Source organism: Haliaeetus albicilla, chromosome 9 (genome assembly GCF_947461875.1).
Source record: "Haliaeetus albicilla chromosome 9, bHalAlb1.1, whole genome shotgun sequence".
In the NCBI taxonomy this organism is placed as follows: domain Eukaryota; kingdom Metazoa; phylum Chordata; class Aves; order Accipitriformes; family Accipitridae; genus Haliaeetus; species Haliaeetus albicilla.
The window spans coordinates 37,084,483-37,107,191 of record NC_091491.1 but is presented as its reverse complement, the minus strand read 5'-3'; the positions used below and the strand labels follow the sequence as shown (position 1 = coordinate 37,107,191).

At 37.7% G+C, this 22,709-nt stretch overlaps 1 protein-coding gene across 6 annotated transcripts in view; it reads left to right on the top strand.

Moving 5' to 3' along the window:
* The window catches only part of NLGN1 (neuroligin 1), a 330,636-nt gene extending 319,650 nt beyond the window's left edge, over positions 1–10,986 (top strand). For 3 of the 6 annotated variants that reach the window (XM_069792707.1, XM_069792705.1, XM_069792702.1), the window contains 3 exons: positions 121–306; positions 4,934–5,723; positions 6,734–10,986. In XM_069792707.1, the coding sequence (XP_069648808.1) occupies positions 121–306; positions 4,934–5,723; positions 6,734–7,556 (1,799 nt within the window). In that variant the 3' untranslated portion in view covers positions 7,557–10,986. Of the gene's footprint in view, positions 1–120; positions 334–4,933; positions 5,724–6,733 lie in introns of all 6 variants that reach the window. The other 3 variants (XM_069792704.1, XM_069792701.1, XM_069792706.1) reach the window with 1 other exon arrangement.
* Positions 10,987–22,709: the final 11,723 nt, after the last annotated feature.

The window sequence follows — 22,709 nt, the reverse complement described above, 5'->3', positions numbered from 1 at the left end:
AGATCATGTAGGTGCATAATATTTAATGGCATAGACTTTTGAAATCTTACTTAGAAGATTGCAACAGTATGATGTAGAGAAGCACTTGCTAACCCTTTCTTTTTTCATTTACCTTCACAGGATTTTTGAGCACTGGGGACCAAGCAGCAAAAGGAAACTATGGCCTCCTTGATCTAATTCAAGCTTTGCGATGGACTAGTGAAAATATTGGGTTCTTTGGTGGTGACCCATTAAGAATAACTGTTTTTGGATCTGGTGCAGGCGGTTCATGCGTCAATCTGTTGACTTTATCCCATTATTCTGAAGGTAACCGTTGGAGCAATTCAACCAAAGGTATTATGCAGGTTGCAAATTTTGACAATTTTGGTGTCTGCATGCCACTGCCATTAGTACTATGTGATGCTCTGTATATTCTCTTTGTTCCTATGAACTGTTGAGTTCAGCTCAATATTAAGCAAACTTTTTAAAGGCTGTACAAGCCACCTTCTCCCTCAGCTCTTCTGTGCATGTTTAAATTTTGGTCACTTTCTTCTTTTTCCTATGGAGCTTTGTAGAAACACTTTATAGCAGACCTCTGAACAGCATTTTCTCGGTGCATCATTTTTGTCTCTTTTCTTTCCTACCTAAGGGTGTCCCCTTTTGGAAGAGCAGTCAGTCATGCTCACGGTAGATGAGGTCGTCTATATTCAGACTGTCATGAAAGGCATGTTTAGTTTCTCATGAGGAGCAGAATTTAAAGAAAACTAAAATGACACAGTTTCTCTTTTCAGGCTAACAGCTGAAATGCTTAAAACTATTATTTTCTGTGAAGGAAACACGTATCTAGTTCAGAAATCTTTTGTCTGAAAGTGCATGAACTTCACTTGCTGTCATCTAATGAAAGAATAGTTGAATGTTCTGCATGCATGATCCAAAATTGTCAAAGCCTCCAAGTTGCAAATGGATTTTCTTCTATATGTTTTTTCCTATTCCATAACTAACACCTTTTCTCTCTAGTTGAGGCAGACAGCAGGAAATTAAAAACATGCTGTTTGAGGCACCCAATTTTTTTTTCCTATGAGTTTTGCACCAGAGTTCCACACAGTTTCTCTCATTTGCATGGCTATTGCATATTGATCACATTACTTTTGTCTCACTGTTTTCACACATTTTTATCTGTATTGTTTAGTTTTACCAGGGACATCACACTGTGCCCTGTGCATACAATCCTCCACTAATTTATATTGCTGTATCTCCATGGGGGACTAATTGGCCAGTCATAAAAAAATAATTCCACTGACATTAAAAGAGCTGCATTTACCCAAAGTCATGATGCAGAGCCCACTGAGGTCAACGGAAGTGACAGATTCTTTAGATCAGGCCTTTACACTATTTTAAATGAGATAAAAATATAGCTTTCACAAGAAAACTCTAGTGGAAAATAGACTGTGGTTTAAATTTTAGTCTATTTCCACAGTTTGATTTTTAATGTAATCCTTTTTTCCATAACTACCTGCAGTTAAATAGGACATATTTATAAACTGGCCTATAAGAACGAGATGTAAGCATCATCTCATTACGCTGTAATCTGAGGGTCACTCTGCACCCTCTTTTTTCATCAGAACTCACAAAAATAACTTTTGTCATAGAGGATTTAGCTTAAGGTTGAATGAGGAGACCTGGTTTATCTTCCCCTAACTCTTACTTGATCTTAATCTTGATCTTGATGTAACATGACATTAATGCGAAATGCCACATTTACAATATCTGGACAGACATGTGTTGCCTCTTATCAGCAAATTTTACCCTGTCATATTCTAACACATGGCCAGAATTCTGCCAGGAGCAGAATTTGTTTGAGGAAACTGATGCAGTAATTTGCCGACATGGCAGATCAAAGGATTCGGGAAGGGACTGGAGAGGGCTTACGGATGTATACTTAATATGCAATTGTAAAAGTAAATGTTTGAGGATTTCTTTTATAAGAAAGCAAAAATATGCTTTATTGAAATTTGGATTAAACAGAACAGTGTGCCACACCCCCACGTATTTTATGTTTCATTTGGGGATGGTTAGACCTGCCATTAAAAAAAAGTGTTCAAATCAAAATTGGTCAGCTTCAAATAAGAGAAGTTATTTCAAGTTTTCAAACATTTTCAAATATCTTAACATTTTCAAAAAAACTTTTGTTTCACATTATTAACCAGTGTCTTTCATAAGCTGTAAATTCGGATGCTCTCTGCTTCCTTCATTTCCCTTTGAAAGGATCCCGTGGTAGTTGAGAGGAAGCATTCAGCCTATTTCAAGATGGTGCTGTTCATAGCTGCCCATCTGCAAGTGGGCAGAACAGCACCCATCTTTAGAAGGTGCTCTGAAAATGTAGACGAATATATGCAAATTATTATTATTATTTACTCTGGTGAGACTTTGAATAGGAGTCACAAAGTTATATGGTCCATTGAACATTTAAATCTTCTTTCCATCAGTCTGAAGCCCATAAGCTATAATAATCATACACATTATCAGATAAAAATGTAGTTTTCCATCCTGTGTGGTACCAATTTCTGCCAGGAATTATGTGACAGAATGAAAATCATTTTTCATACTGTTGTTCATTTTTCACCAAATGGTTTCAGAGGAGGAATATTTCCGTAAGCATTCTTCAGCAGAAGGAGGGATGTTTAGTTTCATTTCCTAAGATAACTTTATGGCCAGAGAACGACCACTTTTACTTAACCCAACATTTAATCACTTAGCAAGCCATAGTGTTTATATCAGCATTTTCTTAATACATAGCTTACACTTTCTGTCCTTGTTCAGAGATATGTAATAAAGCAATAAAAATAGATTTACACAATATGCAAAAAAGAAACATTATTAAGTATCATGAAATACATCTTTGTGAAAATTCCATTTTGTCGTTTAGTTACATTCATTACAATGCCTGGATCCTCTGCGGTAATTCCACTGACTTTGAGCTGATTTACACCAGCTCAATATCTGACCTTGTAAACATGCAAATATATTTTTACCTGCTTTATAGCTCAAGTTCTTTCATATTTTTTACTCATGTCTTACAAGGAAATAATATCTTGGATATGACTTCTCATAAATTTGAGGAGAGGCTTGAGTTTACGTATTTCAGTCCCTACACCTACCTGATTTTAAGACTTTTGGATTTGGACCTAATACAGTCTAGAATGATTTTAAAATTCCTCAGAAGCTTGTAAAATGTTTCCTGCCAGCAACTGATTCCAACTAACTTCTGAGCGTACAGGGTCTGGTACTGCAACAGAGGCTGTAAAGGCATGTCTCTGACTTGATTTAGAGGCTATGGAAGTTTTTTATCAATAGAAATATGTTACTTATCAAAGTAAAAGCTATCTTTTGCATTATTGGAATAAAATTCTGAGGTAAGCTGAGCACCTTCACTCCAGTTCCTTTAGTGGGAGTATCCAGCTATTCATCAAGCATTGGACCAAAGATACATTCTTAGCAAAATTGAGGGAGGCCAGATGTCACTTCCAGTCCCTAAGCAACTCTACCAAGGTCAGTGAATTACCCCAGGTGCCTATCAGCATAACTAAAACCAAACTTTGACCCATAGATCTTAAATCAGCATAACTTACGTATGCTATAGACCTTTTTGTATCACCCACAGTGAGCTATAGGAGGTAGGCTCCAGTATAAAATATTTGCTAGTAATTAGTGCAGAAGACGTGCTACTGAAATGAACTGGATGCACTTCCATGAAAATGCAAAAAAACAGAAAGGTCACAATTACCTAAATACAGTCTAGGTTTCCAAGATTAGAGATGAGCATTACTTTGCTCAAAGTTCAGACTCAAAATCTCTTTCAGAACCCGAACTACCCTCCCCAAAGGGAGTGGGAAAAGGCAAAGCCTCATCACAAAGGGAGCTCAAGAAGTATCGGAACAAGGGTGGAGTTTCGATTGCGTTAGAATCAAGAGCAAAAAAATTGGATTGATTCATTGACTGCAAGGGAGTGAGGCTTTCATCCATGATATGCTCAAAGATGCTTACAGAAGGGAGAGGAAAATGTCAATTTAAACATATTTTGTTATTTCTATGAGTAGAATTCCTGGTCCAGAGTGCTAGTTAAATCAGCATAAATTCAAATTAATTGCACTGAAGTCTTTGGGATTTGCTACAAGTTTATATGCAGCACCAGATCATACTCTCTCTCTCCCCTAAATGAATAACTGAACATATGTTTAAATCTCTGAATTACAAGGCTAAATAGTGTAAAATATATCATTTCCCTTTTTATGTAAGTGTGATCACTATAAACCTTCATTAAAAAGGCTCCTTACAAGAAAGGATCTTGACTCTTAGACACTTATAAATTTAATAGCTGCCTAGTACCTTCTCATCTGTTACTCCAGAATGTAAACTTTTGCTGTGATATACAATTCAAAAGCACTGCACCTCTCAAACCAAGTTTAATCCCAAACAAAACATTAAAAAGCAGTATAGTAGGTTTAGTTGACACAGTTGTATGCACGCATGCTGCTGATGGCTTGAACAATATCCAGAAATTCAGTCCATTTCAGAGACTTGTTTGTTGGCTTTTCCTCCAACCTATAAATTGCTTTAACTTTAGGAATTTCTTTCAAGCTAATAGTGTTATCCTACATAAGGTAACACCAGTTCTTTTTCTTCTTAAGTTTCTTTTGAAAATCTGTTCCTCAGCTGGACTACATTGAGGTAGAATCATTTGCTTCAATTTCTGCGCATATTGCATTTGTTTTGTATACATTACCTATAGGTACAATGACAGTCAGATCTCACCATCTTGTGTATTAAGTACTATTAAGATTCAAGTATCTCTTCTCTAAAAGTTTTCTATTGTTTCAAAGAACGCCTTTGAATCTTTCAAGTGTGTAGCTGTTTCAAGGTCACTTCAGTAGTTTTTAAATATTTCTCCCCACAGGACTTTTTCAAAGAGCAATAGCTCAAAGCGGAACAGCTCTCTCCAGCTGGGCAGTTAGTTTTCAGCCTGCAAAATACGCCAGGATGTTGGCTACGAAAGTTGGTTGCAACATGTCAGACACTGTAGAATTGGTAGAATGTCTACAGAAGAAGCCTTATAGAGAACTTGTCGACCAGGACATTCAACCAGCAAGATACCATATAGCCTTTGGACCAGTAATTGATGGCGATGTGATACCAGATGATCCTCAGATACTGATGGAGCAAGGAGAATTCCTCAATTACGACATCATGTTGGGAGTTAACCAAGGGGAAGGGTTAAAATTTGTTGAAAATATCGTGGATAGTGAAGATGGCATATCAGCTAGTGATTTTGACTTTGCCGTTTCTAATTTTGTCGATAACTTATACGGATATCCTGAAGGCAAAGATATATTGAGGGAAACTATTAAATTTATGTACACAGACTGGGCAGATCGACACAACCCTGAGACCAGAAGGAAAACACTGCTGGCTTTGTTTACTGATCACCAGTGGGTTGCACCAGCTGTGGCTACAGCAGATCTTCACTCAAATTTTGGATCGCCTACATATTTCTATGCCTTCTACCATCATTGCCAGACAGATCAGGTACCTGCATGGGCAGATGCAGCCCATGGAGATGAGGTTCCTTACGTACTAGGAATCCCCATGATTGGTCCTACTGAATTATTTCCTTGTAATTTCTCCAAAAATGATGTCATGCTAAGTGCGGTGGTGATGACTTACTGGACAAACTTTGCAAAAACTGGGTGAGTACCAGATAATGAATAGTCCCGTATCCAAACTCAGGATATAATGATGCAGTGCTTTCCCTCGGTTATCTCCCTTGGGAATGCCTCTGTGCTTGCAGGATGAATAAGAGATTAAGATTTGGGTTGGATATTTATGTTTATTGTAATGTCCCTCAGCACACTTACACATTCTAGCAAATAGAGGGAAAAATTATCTTTGCGAACATTCTGCGTGAAGAAATTAAAAAAATACTTTGTACACAAAAATAATTGAGGGATCCCCAGGACAGTGCAAAACCGAGCATTTAACATACGTGTATAGTTAAAAATGGTTACACTAGTAACTGACTTTACCCGAGCACCGACAATATTTTCATCCCATGAGACAGAAAATTACATAAATATTGCATCAAATATAATACAGCTTATTTTAATAATGTGTGTGTTGTTTTTTTTTAAATTGACACTTCTGACCATAAAATATGTGACCTTAAACTTGAAAAGTTTTATCGTTTTCATTAATTCTTCTCTCACTGGTTGTTCAAAAGACTTTTCTACTTTTGGGCATTGGGCTCTGAGTCACTGTGTGTTATACTGAGTTACTCCCTGCCGTGGTCTTTCACCTCTGGAAGGCCACAGATAACTGCATATGAACTGAAATGCTGAGCTTCATGAGTTTTACGTTACTAAAAAAGAAAAGCTAAGCCTGATGTCCTCTCACACTGGTCTCTCATAGATGTTTGTCCGCACTTCCGCATTGCTGGCAGCCTGTCCTCAGCAGCAAAAGAGTTCAGTGTGAGAGCTACTAGTGTTTTGGGGAACTAGGGAAGTTGCTGAAGTCTATGTAAAAGAAGGGTTCATTTGCATAATGCTGTTTCTAATCAAGATTATTAAGGCCTCTAATTTTAGGAAATAGCATTCTGCTCTGTCCAAAGGCAGACTTAAACATTAGGTATAAAATCTTAATTATGTTAATTTTATAATTCCTTTTGAAATACTTTGTAACATTGGAGATTATTTTTTTTTAGCGACCCAAATCAACCAGTGCCGCAAGATACAAAATTCATCCATACAAAACCAAACCGTTTTGAAGAAGTAGCATGGACCAGATATTCTCAGAAAGACCAACTGTATCTTCACATTGGATTAAAACCACGAGTTAAAGAACATTACAGGGCCAACAAAGTGAACCTTTGGTTGGAACTGGTACCTCATCTGCACAATCTTAACGACATTTCACAGTATACCTCTACCACAACTAAAGTGCCATCGACTGATAATACTTTCAGACCAACAAGGAAAAATTCTGTTTCTGTTACTTCAGCCTTTCCTACAGCCAAACAAGATGATCCCAAACAACAGCCAAGCCCGTTTTCGGTGGATCAAAGGGACTATTCAACAGAATTGAGTGTTACTATTGCAGTTGGTGCATCTTTGCTGTTCCTGAACATTTTGGCCTTTGCAGCATTGTACTACAAAAAAGACAAGCGGAGACATGATGTTCATAGGAGATGTAGCCCACAACGTACTACTACCAATGATCTTACCCATGCACAAGAAGAGGAGATAATGTCCCTCCAAATGAAGCACACTGACTTGGATCATGAATGTGAGTCCATCCATCCACATGAGGTGGTTCTTAGGACCGCCTGTCCCCCAGACTACACGCTAGCTATGAGAAGGTCTCCTGATGATATTCCCTTAATGACACCCAACACCATCACAATGATCCCCAACACTATACCAGGGATTCAACCCCTACACACATTCAATACATTTACCGGAGGACAGAACAATACTCTGCCCCATCCTCATCCCCACCCCCATTCACACTCAACAACCAGGGTATAGCCAGACAAGATGAAACAAACTTTATTTTTTGATGGATTACAGTAGGTGATATTACTGAAGATTACTTGGCTTTCAACCTACAAGACTCTTACTATTTAAATATGGAGGAATATTATGTGAATATACATATCAAGAACTTTTGGGGTTTTGAAAAAAATGAATTGTACATATATCAAATGAACTTAAGAAACAAACAAACAAAACAAACAAAAGAAAAAAAAACAAAAAAACCCAACTGTTTGCAATTGCTTGAAGCAGTTGTCCTGAATGATACTTTTTCATTCACATTCAAGTATTAATTTTTTGAAGATTTAAGTTACATAATGGAATTAGGCATGTGCAACACAAACAGGAAAGAACTATGACTGAAAATTTTAAAAACCTATAAATATGCACAAGGGACACACTAATGGAATGTCAGATAATTTTCACCAATTTTTATTTGGACCTGTTTTCTTGTGTAGACCATATTTACATATTTGAATAAGTACACAAAGCACCAATGCTGTTAAGGCCTTAGAAAGGGGCTCATGCTGAAATCTGCCAGTCAAAGAAGTTTTACAGCCTGGCAGGTACAACATTATCACATAAGTGCTGTCAGTATAAAAGTTGTGGGAATAAAGGAAACTGGATATTTTTAGCACGATGTGCATGATAATTTATATGCTTGGTGGCTGTGCTGCTGATTAAGCCGTAATTAAAATTCTTCTCATCCCATTGGAGTTTTTAATAGAAGCTTTCTCCATCAATTGGCACAACCTAAAGAAGTTTTTTAAAGGGGCAAAAGTAATTACAGCAAAATATTTCATGGTAGCTTCAGAAACAGAAGGAATTGCAACAGTTCTTAAAGGTATTTATGGCATTCTAGGTATACAGTGGTGAACCCTCGCTGATACGAATCCCAGACAAAAAAAAATCTGTATTATTAATGTTCTTTTTCCTTTCCACCTAAGTAATTTCTAACTTTAACATAACTATAACTTTAATGGAATCTCCTTTGATGAAGGATTTATAATTTGCTGTGATTTAGTTACAGTATATTTAGTTCAAATTGGTAAGGTAAAGTGTGTCCAAAAATTTACTTGCAACGATATTTTGCAATATAAAAATGCCCCAATATTACCGCTCTGATTACACCTTTCAGTTTATTGTTTAAACTCATGTTGCATGTTACAAAGTTTACTTATAATACTTTAATATAAAGTTAATTCCCTTTTTGCTATACATTAGCTTTGCCATTCGAATGAATTCTCTAGCCCAGATGGCAACAGTGTAGAAAAAGAGGGTATGTAAGAACGGGGAGAGAGCCAACAACTGGAAATTTTAAAATCGGAATACTACATACGTTTGTGTGATTTGAAATGAATGTTCTAAAAACACAAGAAATTTTTCATTCCCCTGTTGCTTTCCAGTAATTATATACCACGGTCCTTTCAAAATGTTTGTATATGTAATCAGATGTACATTTATATAAAAGAAATAATTGAGATGGACTTAAGAGCACATCCCTGATAAATACTTTCTCTCTTACCTGTACTATATTTCTATTAGACTAAAGTTCTGTGATTTTTTTTTACATTTTTTCAAATTACTAGCAATTTTGATAGTTTGTAAGATAATGCGAAGAACTTTCTCTGACAAACTAACTGCAGTAACAGAAACATTTCTTTTCAGTTACTCTTTTTCAAGAATGAAAGCTTATTACACACAAAAATTGTATACTACTTGATGGAAAATTACTTTGTACTTCTTGGCCATATTACTGGTCACTGAGTGAAATAAAGATAATCTGGATAACGAATATTATTCCAATGCTAAGAGACCTGATCTTTGCTCATTAAAGAGCTAAAATGTTTATTGCTGTTTTGTCATTTTTTAATGAAGTAATGGTAACTGTCTCAAATAAAGAGTAATATCTTAAGACCAGTCTGGTTTTTGAAGACATGAACATGCCTTCTACAACTAATACAACTGCATATTTATGGGCCAGTCCCACCTACAACCATTTCTTTACAGAAATACTGACATTGTGTCTGTATGATGTCATAGTATTACATGCGAATCTCCCTTAGTTTTCAGGATTAACTTAAAAATGCAAATACCAACACCCAAAAAAAAGCCAAGGAACAGGCCTAATTGAAATAAATCTGCAGTATTCCGTGATGGGAAAAAAAAATCATCTGGGTTTTATCTGGGTGATCGAACTTTCATAAACGATTGCTAGGAAGTTCAAAGCGTGTTTGCTAGCATCAAGCACAATCGTTAATACTGAAGCTGAAAGCAAAATAAAGTACTGCAATTTCAGTCATTTTCTTTAGCTAGTAAAAAAAAAAAAAAAAAGAAGCCTATGTATTTAATTAGTGTGTGTTACAGTCCCCAGTTTTAAATTAAGCTCTTTTGGTAGAAGCATGAAAAATAGTCTTCAAAATCCAGGGCGGTCTGTGTGCAATTTCTGCCTGATGTGGTTGTGCTTTTAGACTGTGACCTGCCAATGTAAACCAATAAAAAGAATTGTCTGCCATCTGATAATTATTGTTTAATAGGAAGATTGTATTTTGCTATGTTGATGAAACAAAACAAAAAAATACAAAAATATTGATGGCCATAAAACAAGATATTAATGAAATATGATTTTATGTGCTTTTCTTAACTTTATCAAAACCAAAATAACTTTCTACTATAGTTTATTTGTGGCCATATATCTATATATCTCTATATATACAGTATCTGGTAATTGTTTACTTTTATTAGTTACAAAATAAACGATTTAGGTAAACCAAGCATGACACTACACTTTATTTCTGTCAGCCAACAGTATTTAAAATGTGAAAGATGAAGGCAACAACACAAATTTTATCACTCCCGTTTGAAAAAGAAGTCTATTCCTGTGATGCAGATACTGTGAATGATATTTGAGTGGCTACTTTATAATTACATTACAGCAGCTGGCTTTCCAAAAGTAAGATGGTGTCCCACATTTTAACACAACGTTAAGCAAGACCAAGAGATGTTTTAAAGATGAAACAAAATTAAAATATAGGAAATGCTTTTGGAATTTCTTTATTATGCTTCATGGAATATAAGTTTGTTCTTTTTAAAATAATTATCCGTTTGATTTGTTTTCCACGGTAGCCTACAAGAAAGCAAAACTGAGTGTGATATTTAATTTCTTGTATCATCCTTGGACCAGATTTCCAATAAAATTAGGATATCAGTCAGTCTTTGGAAGTTCAGTAAAAACATAAGAAGCCTGCATTTATTGCTTTCATACTTTTGTAAATATGTTTGCAGACCTTTTTAAGAAAATGTAATCTACCATTTTGAGAAAAAAAGAACAACGGAATCATTGTCTCGTTTATCTATTAAAATTACAGGCAATATAATGTGCTGTGCTGACATCTCTAGGAGAAATAAAGCAGATAAAACCGCATTTTGCTCAATGGTATCTCAGTTGGTTATACGTGGTATTCTCCACCCACTGAAGACTTGCAAGGCATGGATGAACTACCCGAATATAATGCTCCATAGGAAAATGTAGTAGTTATTTTCATTGTCTCTACTGAACATGGATTCCTATGTCACAAGACTTTAGTTATTGGATATTTTGGTTATTGAAACACCCTGAAAAACGCATGAATAGAGGTCTAACAAATAAACATGTTACAGCTTTAAAGACACCGCTGCACAGAATTTCTGTTGCCAACTTCACTAAGAGATGAAACAGCTGAATTCACAGGAAGCTGTCAAACATCATGGCATTCCTTTGATGTTTGTAAGTTGTTAGTTTTTTCCTGTGGTGTTAGTTTAAAATATTGGCCTTTTTCCCCCCCTTTTTTCTAGTAATGAACTGTTACAGATGATTGCTTTTTAATGTAAGCGAACATTAGATAACTTAATTATTATTGTGAAAATGTGCTCCCAAATAAATTAGATTAATGGGAAATTCCCTGCAGAGATTTTGTTATTTTTCATTCAAAGCTTTTGTCAAAATGTCTGTTGCAGCAGTTCTGCTTTTTTCAGTCTGTAAGCTAAGGGACTTTCTCCAAATAACATTAAAAATTTCTTTTTCTATTGAAGTAACAACACTATAAGATTAAGATGTCCTTCTGAGATCTCCAAATAAATATGAACAATTTGAAACATGGCAAATGCGCTTTTACTCTAAACATTCTAATTTGATTTAATTCTGGCACGTCAATACATTTGTATGCAGACTAGAAATTAGCAGCATTTGATAAGGCATCCAAGAGAACTACGCAGCCGAATCAATGAGTTAACCACCAGCCATGCACAAAGTCCCTTTTCTCTTAGGTTCTGTTAATGCTATTGTATAACTGATTTCTTATTTACAGATTCAGTAAAAACTTAACTTTGTGAAATGGGAAATGGTTAGAACAAACTAACGAACTTTATCCGGTGGAAAATATTTAGAAAAAAAAAGGTGAGAATCGCCTAGGAAGTGTAGATTTTTATGTGCAACCTGGCTTCCTTCCTTTTTGTTGATGTTATAATTCTCAGTAATTCGTACACATGGGAAACTATCATTTCTGTAATAAGCTTTAATTTCTAAAAGGAATTTAAGTATTGTATGTAAATTGTGGATTAAAGCCTATTCTAAGTTTGGTTTCCCTTGCTATTGGGATCAATGAAAAACCTCATAGAAGTGCAACGAATTTGTACAAGTAATTTTCATACAGTATCTTGAAATGTTTGAGGGTTTTTTTTTCATTTGAAGATCAAAGTGCCATCGCAGCAGTAAAAGCCGTGTAAGTATTTGTTTCTCAGAGAAAATGCCTTCTTGTATATATATGCATCTTTCTCTCCACATGCACTACTCTAGCCAATAGAGGAGATTTCAAAAAACTTGAATAAACAGGGAATTTTACCTTTTTGCACCATGCAGAGTCAATTCAAAGGTAAATGCAGGTGCTCAGTGTGGAGGTAACACCAATACCTCATTCTGCACTCTCTACTGTTATTGACCAGATGCTCAGCTGATGACATTTTTTTTAGCACCAGCTGAATTAGTATTTATCATAGGACCATTGAAATCAATGAAGCCCTGACAATTTACACCAGCTATCGATCTGCTTCCGGACCTTTAATGTTCATCATGGCTCATCTCACCGTCCAATTTTGCACATCTTCTCACGCACATGAACACCCACTCACAGAAATTACTACAAGTACAACTACCTGATTTATGAGCACTACCAGGCACTAAAATATGCTTTAAAATATGCTTCTAGTTATTTGTATGTAAGTCCAAAACTCGGAAAAAAGAGCCTTCTACATAAAAAAAAAAAAAAAGAATCACTGGAAATTACGCTGATGCAAAGAAAAGGGTTGTACCACAGTTTGCAGCCTTAATATGCTATAGTAAGTTTTATGTTAAAATCTTTTTAAAAAGGAACATTTGGTTCTGTCTGATTCTCAAATCTGTGTGTTGACCTATATGTCAAAGACACAATGACACTTTACAGCAGTTGTAAGCCTGCTCTGCTTTGCTCCATTCTGGAAGGGAAGAGACATACAACTGAGTGACACGCTTGTTGTAAATTCAGGACAGAAATAGCTGGATTTTCTGTGTCCTCTGAATTTTCCCCTCCCAGTGTCAGCAACACCAGGCACTCAGTGTTTATGAGTTTAGCTTTAGAATGATGCCATTTAAAAAAAATAATAAATGTGGAGTTCTTAAGTCTATAGGGTTGGACAGTTAGTATTCAGGTTTTCTGCTTTACAGCTGTAAGAGCCAGTAACTTTTTTTCAAACGGAATTTGCTAATACTGGCAACCAGAGGCGGTAATACTAGAGCTCAATTACAAGAGGTTCGTGAAAGACTGTGTGAGCTGATAACACTTTAAATACATTTTATATATTAAAAAAAAAAAAAAAGACAAATTTTGCATGTAGTCATTTTGTTCAGTTGCAGTGGAAGTTAATGAGAATTTCGCTGTTGACTTCACTGAAAGAAGAATCGGTTCAGAAATCGGTGTGAACTCTTGTGCGGTCCACATAAAAGTTAAAGAGCTATGACCATGGCTTCTAAGAGCCTTTGGATGTTTCCAGACCTCTCTGAGTTATTTTTCCATCTGCATTTCTGCAAAGAGGAGCGTGTATGTTCAGGTATTCATGCTCAGTGGCCAAATACAGACAGGTTCTTCCCCAAAAGACACATCACCATGATATTGCAAAATCAGCTAATATACCTTATTTTTCAGCAAGTCTTGTGAGCTTGGTCTCAGCACTGGATCTGTGTGGCCACATGGCTCTGGGCTGGAGCATGATTGTTTCTCGTGGGCCTGAAGGATAGAAAAAGAAAACCTGTGACTGAAGAGCAGTCACGTGCCAGACCCAGTACAATATATTTTCTATAAATTTTCCCTGGAATAAAATGAGGGGTGGGGCAGAACCTTCTGGCAGGAGGCAGTTTGGGAGAGTGAGCTGTACAACGTACTTATTTCATCCATTAATTTGTAGAAACAACCTTGGCAGTAATTTAAAGCAATTAAGACTATATGAAAAGTTCTAAAAATAACAGATGGTTCGTTTGTCACCAGATACATTTTCAGAAGAAGTCATGCAATATTTTACTGATTGGTGATAAAGATATGCTTGTACAATGTTGGTTTTCTACTTTTCACAAGGTTACTCCTATGTAGTGGTGAAATTTGGCTAAGCAGATGAATAAATTTTGCTCTCATTTGCATACAGTTAAGTCTAGAGCAATTTCATGAAAATGGAAACCTGGACCTTCACTAAAAAAGGTAAGTAACATCCAAAACCAATTGCTCTTGGCCAGCTAGTAAGAGATTCCTGTGTTAAACCATGTGATGATTTTTTCTTTAACATTCATCAATTTGCCGTAAATATATTTTTCTCTCCCCAGTCAGTAACTGGAGTAAGTATACCACACTCTTTATAGAAGATGAAGATAATAGGAACCATTGGTTTCTCCTCAGGAATCATGACTTCGGTGTTCAAGATCAGAAAATGTGATAGAAGAAGAAAAATAGCAAACAAGTTTTGGGGCTTTTGTTTTCTTCTTCTTCTTCTTTTTTTTTTTTTTTTTCTATAGGCACATGTGGGTATCTTGATTCTCTGAAGGCTCACCAGAACCCAGAAAAGGATACAACCTTAACTGGCACAGCCAGGCGCTTTGTTGGCAATTTTCCTCTTTCCTTGTCCAGGAGGAAAGGGCAGGATTAAGTTCGTGAAAGGAGACTTCTCCAGAAAAACACTCCCACCTGTAGCCCTGAGACACACCAAGGAAGTGTGAAAACACTTGCAAAGTCCGCTATGTTTGACAGAAGAAGGAACATATATTGTCAAATGTAATAAAATACTGGTAATGTTGGTACACTTGAGATTCTATTAACTTTGTTTTAAAAAACAAGTAATCCTTTTTCAACAATAACAGTTTTATCTCAAACCTGAACAGGCTACTTGGTTACTAGAATTTGGGCTGCATTGTAATACTACATGTGAATTCCCCTTTGTCCCCTGCTGCTCCTGGTTCCGTTCTACAATTCAATTCAGGGATTTTGTTTTAAAACTAGAAACTCTCTGGTTTTGTTGGGTTGCTTCAGTAGGGATTACTGCTAAGTGCAGTTTGTTCTAATTCATTCATCACTTACTCAAAAAGTGTATTATCCCAATCCTTTCAGTTATGATTTATTTTCTTTTTTTTCTTATTTCCTTTAAGTTCTAGGGGTTTTTTTAAACTGTTTCTGTGATAAGCGCAGTTTTGTTCTTCTTCATGCCATCTCACATCGTTACTACTGTCTCAGACAAATGCTAATATTTGCAGTAATTTAGATCTCTGTTTTCTTCACTTATTTTTAGCGGTCTTCTTGTTCCTTCTGATTGGAATTTTGCTTTATCTTGTTTTTCTTGTAGTTGCATATCCAGGGCTATTCATAGATGATCTACGTTTCTATGAAAGTAGTGTTTGGGTACAGAACAGCTCTGGAGACTAAACTCCTCTGTTAACTGATGAACTCCCAGCCACAGAGGAATTGCTATTCGGGATGGGAATGGAAATCCATCCCCTCCAGTATCTCTCGCGTCTAGCATGGCCGAGACCAGTTGCTTGTGGGTAGGTACAAGAATCCCTTCAGTCAGTAATGACAGGTGTGTGCCAGGAAGTTCACAGCCATCACTGAATTATCCTCGCACACATGCCAGATGGTAATTTTTCCCTTTGAAAGATGCTGGAGGTGCAATTTCACAGACAAAAGCCAGCCTCGAGCTAAGGCAATCGTGCGCCTCCAGAAATAAGCAGTGACTTGTAAACTCTGCTGCTTGCTAGATTAAAAAGCTTAAAGAGGCTATGAATAGTTTCTAGCTCACGGCCACACTTCAGACAAGTGTTGATGTATTTTTTCCTGGCTGCGCAGACACTAAGACCTTTGTTCTGAAGTGAGCTTTGTTGCAGTGCCTGTATCTATGCTACAGCTGTTCCAAGGAGCTGAGCTCCTGCTGACCCTGCTGCAGTAAACGGCAAAATTTCTGTTGACTGCACCTGAGAAAGATGAGTGCCTTCCACAGCAGAAGGGAATGAATTACAGATGTGGAGCATCAAACCCAATTTTCTACTGTTTTGTAACTTGAAACAGCCCCTTGCCTCCCTTCTTAAAGAGCAGAAGGAGGGCTTGATAGTTTGGATATGGCTGTAGGAGGTGGTTTTGCTGTAGATTTCTGGCTGGATGTAGAAGGTTATCAGGATGAAATTCTTTCTCCTTAAAGTTAACTACCAGTATTAGGTGCCTAGCGTAAGGAAGCTGACTAGACGTTGTCTGAAGTTAGTAAGAGGGGGAGTTTTAGTACTGGATAAATCATAGTCGACTGGAATCTGGTTTTCCTTGTTGAGTAAGAGGGAACTGAAAGTAGGTGAAAAAAAATTGCTGTCCTTGCTGCTCTTCAGATATACTTAACTAACTATGAAAGCCTGAAACCTTTGTATGAGGTAAAGCATTTATTTTTATATATGTGTGCTATTGATAATTTTTTTTTCAGTTGCATAGATCAGAATGATAGCTTTCCACACCCATTGTTTATTTTATTACCATAGTGCCTATGGCTAAGGGAGCAAGACCAGCAGTGATAAGAATTAAATAGCAAAGACTCTGAGGCAGCATGAAGTAGTGAACAATCTTCACTTTAAAAACTTCATAGTGTAGAAACTTTCCACTGGTAAGCATAGCTAAGACTGGAGTAGGTTGCTTCTATTAGTAGTATGGCTTCTATTGGACAGAATGCATTTCAGAATGGATTCTGCCTTGGGATGGCTGGATGGGCTGGTGATTTTTTTCGTATTTCTTTCATCTCTAAACAGCTCCGAGATTCTTAATAGATAAGGCACAGTTATGTGGTTTACAAGAATTGCTAGTTCCACAACATTATTTTGTTCCATGTGATACTACCTTGTGAGGGGTAAGCCTCGTTAGGAGTGAGTTAGCAAGGTGGAAATGCCGAACAGAGGAATGCCATAGGAGAGAGAAAGCACGGAAGAAGAGCTGGAGGAAGAAGATCAGCCCAGAGGAGTGAATTTCAGGGATCAAACCACTACTGAGCAGTCTGGCACACCAGCAGAAATGGAGGCTTCTTGTAGCACTTGGTGAGACTGCTGTGTTTTGCCAGTTTGAACTGCTTTGATCAAGTGGGCTGATTCTTCTCAGAAGTTAGTATGGGTTTAAATGCATTTAACACACACTAGCTAGACTTAACAAGAAAGACTAGCTGCCTATTCTGGTGCAGTAGAGTCCTTTTTTTTTTTTTATGTAGTCAGACATTCCTCTTTCTCCTTCTAGTTTTGAGTGTGTTTGTAGACTTCAAACCTTTGTCTAAGGACTAGAAGAGATGGCAGGAACAGCAATAGTTCGCATGTGAAAAGGATGAGAGTTGTATTTTCAAAAACTGCCCCAAAGCAAAAGGGGTTTTATTAGTTGTAAGCAGCATAACAAATTATTTCTGTCAGCTTAGCCGCCTCTAGTTACAATGTCACAGTGAGCTGCACTATTTTAACCTGTGTTGAGCATGAAGATGTACAATAGACAGATCGATGTCAAGCACTTGAGGAAGGGTTTACAGGAGTATTTTTAGATTTCTGTGTGGTCTCTGACATCTATTTGACAAGCACTTAAGACCACAAGATTTCTAAAAACATGCTTTAGAAGGATACTTGATTTAAATCATTATCAACTTACTTTACTGGAGAGAGAACTGATTGTTGTCCTGTAAATCATCAGTAGTATTAAGAGAATTATGCAAAAGGGGATCACTTATGTCTTAGAGAGGAGTTACATTAATGCCTTGGCTGCACTTGTTCAAACCTCTGAACCTCATGCTGTGTGTTGCAATCAGATTAACTGAAAAACTAAAAACAAACAGAACAAAACAGATAAAACTGATAGCAATATTTGCCACACGCTGAGGTCAAAGAGGTGTAAAAACTGGCAGATATTGATGGCTTCATTGCCTATGAAACTACTAAACATTATCCATTTAGAGGAGAGATCAATATGAAAAGCATCAGCTAATGGGAACTACCTGTGGTGCAATCACCATCAAGTGCACGTCCATCCTGTTGATCTATAAGGCTTTTGTGAAACTGGTTTCTCAGATCAGAGGTCAAAGCTAGAAAATTCCGAATTTCAGAGAACAGCTGTGAGCATTCATGAGACTCATTGACTCTAATATCTTCTAGGAACTCTTTCATTTATTTGAAGAATTTGCCAAGAAGTTGTCATCTCGTTAACCTAGATACCAGGCATAGCAGACTTTCATTTACAGTAGAATTGTTTGGATTAAGAGTTGGTATGATTACATATGGTTCACATCTGATCAGCAAAAAATAATCTTTTTTTGATACTGTGACTGTTACCTATGAGTCCCTAGCTTCCATCTTGCGTTATACATGGCATTTTTTTGAGGAGGAGAGGTAAGGAACTTGTGCAGCATTCTTACCTGCATATTAGCTTTGTTTGGCTTTTACAAAGTTAATGAAGAGCACGTATAGGAAATGGGAGATATCTTGTCTTTCATCCTTGACAACAGGCATTTCCTTGCTGGCGTTCAGACAGTTAGTTTCTGCAATTAGATTTGCATTAATTATCTATTCTCTTTTTCTCTTCATTCTTATAGGTATATGCTAATGAAACAAGAAATCTTGAATGTTCGTGTTCAACTTTTGAGCTTAAAAATGTCTTTGCCTTGTTGATGTTAATGACACAAAACCCTAAGGTGTTATGAGTCTGTTATGCATATACACTTGAAACTGGTCATTGCAAGTCACGCTGGAATACAACAGTACTGTACAAGCATTATGATGGTGTAAAATAATCATTCATCTTTAGACCACAAACACTGCACCTTCCTTAGCTCCACCAGCTGTCTCGGCAGTGTGAAAGTCTCGCTGGAAAATCAAGAAAGGTTATCAAAAGGCAGCACTGGCACCGGAAAGCACCTCTTTCTGCAGGCTGGTAGGGATAAGTGGTCATAGCCCAGCTGAGTCCATTGGGGACCCTTCCACATGGCATTTGCAGGCATCAGACTGAAATGCAGCAGTAGGGAGCAACCAAAGAGCTTATTTCAGGTTTTTATCGCTGTCGTGATGGTAATGGATCTAGGTCCATGGTCTGGTGTGCGAAGAAAAATAGATAAAGCAAATTAAATCTTGGTAACATCTTAAGAAAAAACGAGCAAACCTTTTCTGAGCTTAAAATTTTCATCTGAACTGTTGGCTTGCTGGTGACCTTAACTCGCAGATGTTATAGCAGACCCGCTGTGTTCTTGCTGCACACTAGGTGACAGTGGCCGGAGTACTCAGGTGCTCATTTCCAAACTAGAGCACATCTGTAGCTACTTCTTCAGCCTCATCATTTCTGCAGTCTGTGATCCCTCCATAATCCCTCAGGTAGGTGCTGAGCCGATGTTTCCTGAATGTTCATCCTGGATCTGTGTTGCTATGGTCAGAGCCTGGTCATGGGTACAGAAAACAGATCATACTATAAGGAGCTGAACTTGGAATTTGCAGACTGCAAATCTTTGGCACCCAATATAGCAAACTAAGTAGGCTAGGCTGCGTTTCTCCCATGATGTGAAATTATTTTTAAGATGAGATCAACTAGAGATAGTTGCATGGAAGAAAGAAAATTCTCATTAAAAGTCAAAGAGGAAGAAATGCTATAATAATTTCACCAGTCATTTGTTTCTTGGTTAAAAAAAAAAAAAAATCAATTTCCATATTTCCTCTGGTAAAATTCAGTAATACCTTTAATATATAGAAAGCTTATCTTTTTCAAAATTATTGCAAAATTATATTGTACTTATTATTCTGAATGAACCAGTTTTATTTCGCATGTCTTCAACAACAAAACGAAAAGAAAGAATAGCAGTAAAACATCATGATCTGTAATCTCAGCACTGAGCATTTACCACATGCAAGCCTGACATGCCTACCCTACGAGGATATAACCTCCAACATCTACAAGCTCATTCAGCTGCAACATGAACAAGTTGCAACCTCAGAGTTGCTTTGAATTAAACTGGCAGTCCTAGGAGGCATCATGTTCCAAGAGCTGGACTCTCTGCAACATGATGGTGTGTGTGAGCTGGGCAGGGGTAGCAAGGGGACACAGCAGTACCTGAGCTTTTTCATCGCCATGCAATGATCTATGGAAGATGGACAGGACCAGAATGGCATGAACCGATTTTGCTGCTACCAGCAACCCTGCTCTAGCTCCTTTACATGCGGTCCCTCTTGCTTGCCTTGCCTAGATCCATAACAGCACGAGCTTGTGCCCAATTAGGCAAGAGTTAAAACCAGCAATTAAAAATACTAACATTTAATTTTAGAAAGTGGAGGCAGACTGGAATAATCCAGAGAAGACAGCAGGGTCAACAGCAGGCATGGTCTGTAAATTGACTCTGTCTGGTGTGAGCAAACTAGGTAACTGCTGATTAGGCAGGTCTTGTGATGCGCTTTTTGTGAAAACAAATTCAAGCTGCAGCCTTCTGTAGACAGTACAGCTGATGATGGGTTGTTACTTAAAAGGTCTAGGAAAGCAGCTTTCAGATCCCAGGCTTGTCAGAAAAAACAGCAGGAGGGGGCACAAATAATGAAAACAAATGTACACGGAGAACTGAACAGGTAACACCGGTGCAGAAGTCAACAGTGTGATGTGCCCCGAAACGTATTGCAGGAAACTGTGTAAAGTCAAAGCTGACCCAGGCCACCGCAATAGCTTCCGTGTATTTATTACTTGCTGTGCTTGGGTCCTGATGGGGCAAACAGTATCAGTTATGCTTTTCTTCCCCTATGCAGGGTGTCACAGTTTTAAGATACTTCCTAGCCTTGGAGAAAGCGACTGCAAAATTGCACTGACAGGTACAGCTGGTTGTAGGGGGAAGAGAAAGCGGCAGCTAGCGATGGCCGTGCTGGGGGAGGCTGAAGTGCATTGACAAGTGTCATCGCCAGCTGGAGCAGCGCTGATGTGCGAAGTGCAGGTCAGCTTCAGAGATGGTGTTGGGTGTTCAAGCTATTCCCGTAAGCCCTAGTGACCACGAAACATTTTCCTTTCACTCAGTATGAAGATGGTTCTCAGGCAGCGCTTAATGAATCGCTTCCCATACAAATGAGTAGCAGAAAACATCCTTTAATCAACAGAACCCTCTCGTTGCTGTTGATAACAGTTTTTTTCACAGGTGTTTAAAAAAAAAAAAGTCTCATTTCCAGCTGTCGCATATGCATGGTTCTCAAAATAGCTGACAATTTGGAAGCCACTTTATGGATTTTTAGGTTTTCAAGAACTATCTGACAGGGAAATGGAACTGAGTAGGAAAAGGTAATAAGAGGGGGGCACTAGATTGATTTACTTCTTGTGAGTGTGAGACCACACTCACTAGCATTAGGAAAAATTCTTATTGTTGTTATTTAATTCCTGGTAGTAGGTATTAAGTTTACAAAAAACCAAGAACTGTAGGAACATCTACTATAATTATTACTTGACCTACTCTGCAAAAGGCAGCTGCTTAATTTTACTTGCTGTTCCAGCAGCAGCTGTTTATCTAATGAGTTTTGGAAGACCAGCTCTCCCAGCCTGATAGCTCTGAGAAATACAGAAGCATGGCAAAAAGTGGCATTGATGTTTCAATAAGTGACATTCTTTCCTCTGAGTCAGCGTGAACAAAATGCCGTGGAAGAGTGTTGGAGGCGCTGGGAGGCACCACCTTTAAAAAAGGCTTAAAGCCAGCACCCATTTTCTCATTAAGAATGAGTGTCTCCAGTGCACAGATGATAAATATGTGTATGGTGGTCATAGACTTCAAAGAATCTATGGAAGAGAGAGACATTTTGGTTCTTTGCAATATGTGTGGGCTTAATAAATGCTATTGGCTATTTCTGCATTGCATGAACTAGCTCTAAACAAAGTAATTCAGATTTCTTAAACAGGAGTCCTGTGGTAGCACTGGACCTTCATTCAGAAGAAGTTCTCTGCAGGTCCATGTGATGCTGCTGCTCCAACACAGTGCAGTGTAAGGCTTGTGTCTTTATAGCATTGTGCCACAAAGTCATGCCGTTGTCACCTTTGTGGTTAAGCCTCTAGCCAAGTTGTTGCTTCTGGTGGTCTCGGTGTCTCGCTGCCAGCAGCTGAACCCTAGAAAAATGTTCGTATTCGGGTTTAGACAAGGAGGACTCGTAAGCTGGAATTAAAGCTGAGTTTCCCATTTGGTTTTGTTCTGATCCACAATTGTTCTCGCAGTACGGCTAAAAATAAAATGACCTCTTTCTTTTTCTAGCTGCTGTCATAATTATCATTCCCCACCAGATGCCCTAACTTCCCACTGTGCCCCGCTGGTTCTGCTGCCCCTGTTGTCTCTCAGTCCAAAGAGTTTCTGAACAAGAGACATGCTTTTATGGAGCCTGGCAAAGCTTCAGAAGGGAAAAGGAAAAATCAATACCGCTTCAAAGCAAAGTCTTTGCTTCAGTGAATATGACATTTGCCCTTTCTTCACTAGTGGGAAAAACAACAAGGACACTTACACCAGCAATGGAAATAGAATGAACAACAGAGAGACCTTCCAGGTTTGACTTGTAAAGGGAAATAACTTTATAGTCATTGTCCCTATTTGGTGACATCAAAAGCAGGT